Source organism: Tachysurus fulvidraco, chromosome 24, assembly GCF_022655615.1.
Source record: "Tachysurus fulvidraco isolate hzauxx_2018 chromosome 24, HZAU_PFXX_2.0, whole genome shotgun sequence".
Lineage (NCBI taxonomy): Eukaryota > Metazoa > Chordata > Actinopteri > Siluriformes > Bagridae > Tachysurus > Tachysurus fulvidraco.
The window spans coordinates 5,656,681-5,662,930 of NC_062541.1; the positions used below are offsets into that span (position 1 = coordinate 5,656,681).

General features: G+C 38.8%; 1 protein-coding gene across 1 annotated transcript in view; it reads left to right on the top strand.

The window, feature by feature from the left end:
• zgc:63863 (uncharacterized protein LOC393372 homolog) overlaps positions 1–3,636 on the top strand; it is a 30,421-nt gene extending 26,785 nt beyond the window's left edge. The window contains exon 8 of the mRNA XM_047807726.1: positions 2,415–3,636. Coding sequence (XP_047663682.1) covers positions 2,415–2,454 — 40 coding nt within the window. The 3' untranslated portion in view covers positions 2,455–3,636. The remainder of the gene's footprint in view (positions 1–2,414) is intronic.
• The last annotated feature ends 2,614 nt before the right edge of the window (positions 3,637–6,250 follow it).

Here is a 6,250-nt window from a genome sequence, read left to right on the forward strand (position 1 = left end):
TAATTTTGCTGTCCTGGTATAGATGGATCATTACTAGCAACCTTACAAACATACACCCCCTGTTGCAAAGTAGTATCCACAACTACTACAGTCCATTCTGCCCCATCCCTTTTTACAAATACACCATTCTGCCTTACTTGTGTGTGAGTAAGGTGTTTCTTTGTGTGTCACTGTGTGTGTCTTGGTAGCAGGGAATGAGACTTAACTGCCATATGGTGGATCAGCATCAAGAGATCACTAATCAGCATGGTTTCATTAGCTTTGACTGTAATAGGCTCTGTCTGGTGAATTTACAATGCATTATGCATCACTGAGCCATGACACCGGAATGAGCTTAGAGAAATCACACCTTCACCACTTGTTCAATCTTTATCTCACTTTCCGTGACTTTTATTTCTCTGTTCTGTAATGTCCAGCTGTAGACATTGTTGCATGAACGGCTGGTCCCTCTGAAACATCTCCTTCACTCGAGCATTTGGGATGTCTAAGACTTTGGTAAACTGTTTTAGGACTTTAAACAGGGTGAACTTTGTTTTTTTGCTTGTAGGATAGGTTATCCTTATTCTCCACAAGAAGAGGACCCAGTAATTCTTGGGATGGGTCAGGGGTGGTTCTAGGCCTTTTTTAGGGTGGCTCCAGCCCCCCTGTCTGTTATCTCAGCCACCCTAAAACTAAAAGTATAGTTTACACTTTCATAAATAAACAATAAAAATTACGTTAAATGCAGGACATGTCGTCGATGGGAAAGAAAATTATTTATTAGTTTAATCCAAGAGTGATTTTTTTTTACTTTGCTTTTACGTGTGTGCATCATAGTCTTTCAAAAGTGCGCCATCAGCTGTCTGCTTTATTTGAACGAAGAAGCTCAGGCTCAGGCAGTCAGAGCTGGAGGCGTTTATCTATAACGTTAATCGACGGAAAAACCGCAAAGACGGCAACCAAAAGCAGTGAAATTTCACTATTCTTATTACCAGAGTTGTAGCACAAACAAAATATTAATGCAAACAATCCATTCAATAATAAATAAAAATAACATTTATTGATTTGATCTTTGTCTTGTGAATATTTTTTTTTTTTATTAATGATTGCATTCATTGGACACACTGTTAGTAGAGAATGCACACATACATGAACTGATTTGATTCAAGACTGGCATCATTACATCATACATAAAATTTTGGTGTCCACTATTGCCATTTTAAATAATACCATAACTCTTGGCTTACTATGTAGTCATATATTATATAATATAAAACTCTTCTTGTTTTAAATTCTCACTGAGGGCAAAACCCCCTATGGAGGAAATCCTAGAACCGCCCCTGGGATGGGTGTTCATTTTCCACCCACTAATGAGATGACAGGAATGGTCATATCATCTGTATCATTATTGAGGTACAGAGGTGCCAATGGAACCTTATACACACACTGCTTTACTGGCAGTAAGTGAATCTGAGTCCTGAAATAAACTTTCCATTCATGGTGTATCCCTATCTGAGTGCAGTGTTGGATGAATGAGTCCTACCTACATTTACAGCAGATGCCCTTAATCCAGATTATTTTTATACAAATGAGCAGTTGAGGGCCTTGCTCAAGAACTCAAGGGTAGAAGCTTGGCATCAGTGAGATTTGAACACGTAACGTGCTGATCTGTGGTCCACTGTTCTAACCAGCGAGCTACTACTGAACAATATATCCTCTTACGGTATGTTTGCTAACAGGCTTCAGATCTTGCAAGATCTTTCCCAACGGTCTCTTGAACATGTTCACCGACAAAACGTAACAGACTATTTAGGGAAAACAATAGTCAGACTTTCTTTGTCCTCAAGTACCATTGGTTTCTCTTCCTATTGTAGTCCACGCTGTAGAAAAAGCTACTGTACCAACTAGCAATAGTTCCAATGTTTCAAATAATGTCCTTCTAGTTGATGACACTTATTACTAGGATGTCTGCCCCCTTAGGTGAATGTTTGCTTGCAATACTCTGACTACTCTTCTGTGTTTCTTTCCTTATTTTGTAAGACAGATCGGTGGCAGATGCTTCCTTTGACAAGTGGGTGAGAGGCAGATAAAAAGAGAGAGAAACAGAGGAGGGAAGGAGAAAAGGGTGCCAAACAGTGGAGTTGTGAGGATGACTCAGATCAGCGTCTGTTTGTCTCTCTTCTTGTCAGAAAAACACACCCCTTCCCTCCCCTCTCTCTTGTTCACTCACTTTCCTTTCTCACTTCATCTAAAAATGGTGCTCGAACTGTAAGTCAGCCTCATGAAAGCAGCCTGTCAGAAACCCCTACCACATCTAATCCCTCACGCGCATTCCAATAACTGACTCTGCGGCAGCTTCCTGGAAGCTCGCCGCCCAGTTTGATGTGACACTAACGCATTTATGTCGAAGTAATAATCACATTATTTTCTTCCAGTCTGGCCCCCGAAGCAGACACAGACAGACATCCTCTGTAATGAGTTAACAACAGCGTCTCTGAGACACACTGAGAGGTCTAATGCACTGACCTTCAACAGAAGACGAGTCCACAGATACCTGTGTAGTTTATTACACTTTCTCTGTGTTACGGTAAGCCAGAACAGTCAACATTGACATTCTGAAGGTTGCTGGGTGAGAATGTAAACTCCTCCTAGTGTTTCGGATCAGTTTTTTTAAAACACCTGACAAGTCCAGACGTCATTCTACAGTATATCGATGCCTGGATCTGATAGAAGTGCTCAGTGGACATGAGTGGTGAGTTGTGTATCTCCACAAAATGCAATAAATCTTGCGAGGAAAATAAATAAATAAATAAAATAAAATAAACAAATAAATAAAAACTTCCCCTGATTGTGGAGTCTTTTTATTTGACTAACTCGCTGGCTGTCTCAGTAAAATACTTTTTTTTTGGAAATTGTGTAATAGTCAAGCCTTTTTGCTGCCTGGACTTGTAGCGATGGCCAAAAGTGATGTCTTTCTCTTTGGGCGAGAAATAAAGAAACATATTAAAATACAAACCAAATCCTAGCTCAGTCATGACCCAAAATCAGACAGTGCATGATGAGCTGAAGGTTTCCTGCCTGGACACGTTCATGATAAGGTCAGACTGACGCAGACCACAGCTAAGCTGGAAATTACTTCATGCCTAAGTCAGAAATTATGACTGTGTGCTTCATTACAGGTTGTGTGTTTTTTCTGTGTAATGACATTTAAAGAGAGCGAGAAACTAAACACATTTAGAGTTTCTTTCTGTGCATGAGTGTTCATTGTATTATGACTTGCATTTTAAAACGTACACATGGAATGTTCTCACTGTCTGAACATCAGGCTTGACACTGCTGTGATGCATCAGGTTTTACATCTGTGTCTTTCAGATTCATTAAAAAAACCCTTAGACTGAAAACATCTTGAATGTAGTTAAATGGATCTAGTATTTTCTAGAATTAGATTTGACAAGAATCCAAATATACAGCCTTAAAACTATTTATGCACTTTTAATTCCAAGCTTTAAATGGTCTAATCCTGTTGGCAGAAAAATGTCCTTCTTTTTTTAAATGAATGCTTAAAGTTATAAAATATCTGAGAGTGAAAATGAAGTTTTGAATTAAATTCAAGTTTGGAATGGGCAAAATGGTCTTGAAATAAATCTAATAATCTGATGATCAGGAAATATTAATATATTAGCACTTTTCCACCAAACGATTTGGGAACTTCCCACATCAATGTTTTCTTCTCTCATTGTACCTTTGGACAAACTCGGTCTTCTTTCCATTCCATGTGATCCAAGTCGTGTATCAAGGCCAAATCGCAGATAGATTTCTTTAGATTTACACCCTACATACAGTAGTGTATAACAACATGAAGCTGACTAGCAGTTGCTAGATTCTCCCACTTGCTTGATTCTCAACATTTAATGGGATACATGAACCCAAATCACATTATCACATTAACCCAAATACATTGAGTTAATGTGATATATTATTATATATATTATGATGTCAGCTATGTTATTACTTCAATAGACACAGAAGTCTCTAGGTAAATACATTGGCAGTAAATAGACTTTATGGATTATTATACTTTGTTGGTTTTTTTGGTCAAAACTAAGCAGCGGGATCAATGTAAAGGTTTGTAGTACAAATAGTTTTCCACTTTTGTGTTGAATGTGAACAGAACTTGAACCCTTCACTGTGTTGCTTCTCCACGCAGTAGCCCGTGGCCTGATAAATGAATGTAATAGTTTTAGGTCGTGATTCCCACCCCTATTAACCTTATGGCCTAGCGAGAAGACCTCAATTACATGCGTGATTGACAATATCTGGCTCTGCAACCACCAAACATTCTAGCAGAAGTGGTCAGTAATCATTCCTCAGATGTATTTGTGTATCGGTGCGCAAAGGTTTATTTGTTTATTTATTTATTTTTGCTCTGTGTACTCTTACAATGTATTCTTGCTCTGTACTCTCTCTCTCTCTCTCTCTCTCTCTCTCTCTCTCTCTCTCTCTCTCTCTCTCTCTCTCTCTGTATATATATATATATATATATATATATATATATATATATATATATATATATAATGCATGTAACTGTTCAAATGTGTGTTGGAGCATCCCAACCAAAAATTTCTCAATTTTACTTCAAGATGCGTTTTACTCCGGTTCTTAAGCTGATTCTTCTTCTCGTGATCATCAGGAAAACGCAGCTTCCTGTTACACACGGTCAAGGAATATTCTACATATTTCATGGAGTGTATCTTCTCAGCAATCATGGTAAATGTCGTGGAACTGATTTTTTATAACCTCTTAAGGAAAACGATTTTTCGAGCATAAGACAAAGGGAAAAGAGATGTTTATAGTGAGTGTGTACTGTACAGGCAAAACCAGCTGTTCTTTTCTTTTTTTTCATGTTTTAAGCAATTTGTTTGCAACCTAATACGTTACATACACATTTTGGCACTGTGATGTGGGACGTAAAGCACTGAATAGGAACTAGGGGGAAAACAGTTCCTATGTGTCATGTGTTGTTCATGCTGATTATGTCCATATGTGTAGAACGCTTTTGAAACATGCTGCGATCTGCAGGACGTCATCATTACCGAGCCTCTCAAATGAGCTGTGTTTATCACAGATTCCCTCCTCAAAGCATCTTCAAGGCTCCAAAAAAAAGTGCAGAGAAATCAATAAGTTGCACCTGTTTTCACTGGACTGAATGTTCTAGAAAGACTTGCATAACATCATAAACAGCATATATTTTTATCTTTCCCTGACATATGGAAAATATTTGGGGCTGGGCTTATAGAAGAGGACTACCTTGAACTAAATTACAGTGTGACTGATGACCTTCTTCCGATTCTGAATCCTTTTTTTGGTCCAAGCCTATGTTCAATCTGTTTCAGTGAAAACAGCTTGCTGGGGTTTGTGGACCTCTGTGTATTCCCTTGCTGAGCTGGTAAGAGTTCCTTTTGCAGAAAAAAGTAGATGTCGAGGATATTGTTTTCAGCATAAGAAGTCTGCGTAGGCATAAACACCGTAATTGCAAGGATTAGATGAGATTTCTGGGGTTTAAAGTGCCTGTCTCAGCAGAGTTTCAGCCACCGGAATGACCGACCCTTACTAGCCTTGTCACATCATGTCAGGAGTTTGTAGGAATAGATGTCAGGTGTTTGTGGCTCGTTTCTAAAGGAAGACAGACACGCATGAGTGCACACTCCAGCACACTTCGGGGTGTATAGAGCGTTATGTCAATAATTACTCAAGAGATAGTTATATGTATATGTACAGAGATGGGTTGATTGTCAGGGCTATCCATTATACACAGATTAGAAAAATTACCTACATATAGAAATTACCTCTATATATATATATATATATATATATATATATATATATATATATATATATATATATATATATATATATATACACTTTTCTTATTCTTATGATCTTCTGAAATTTGGATGTTGCAGCTTTCTGTTACACGTGTGATTTGAGAAATATTCCAAATATTTCACAGGTAAAATATTGCGGGCAGTCGTGTTGGGGGCAGTCGGGGCCTAATGGTTAGAGAATCTGACTCGTAACCGGAAGGTTGTGGGTTCGAGTCTCGGGCCGGCCACGACTGAGGTGCCCTTAAGCAAGGCACTGAATCCCCCCTACCTGCTCTCCAGATGCTGCAGCATAAATGGCTGCCCACTGCTCCGGGTGTGTGTCCACGGTGTGTGTGTGTGTGTGTGTGTGTGTGTGTGTGTGTGTGTGTGTGTGTGTGTGTGTGTGT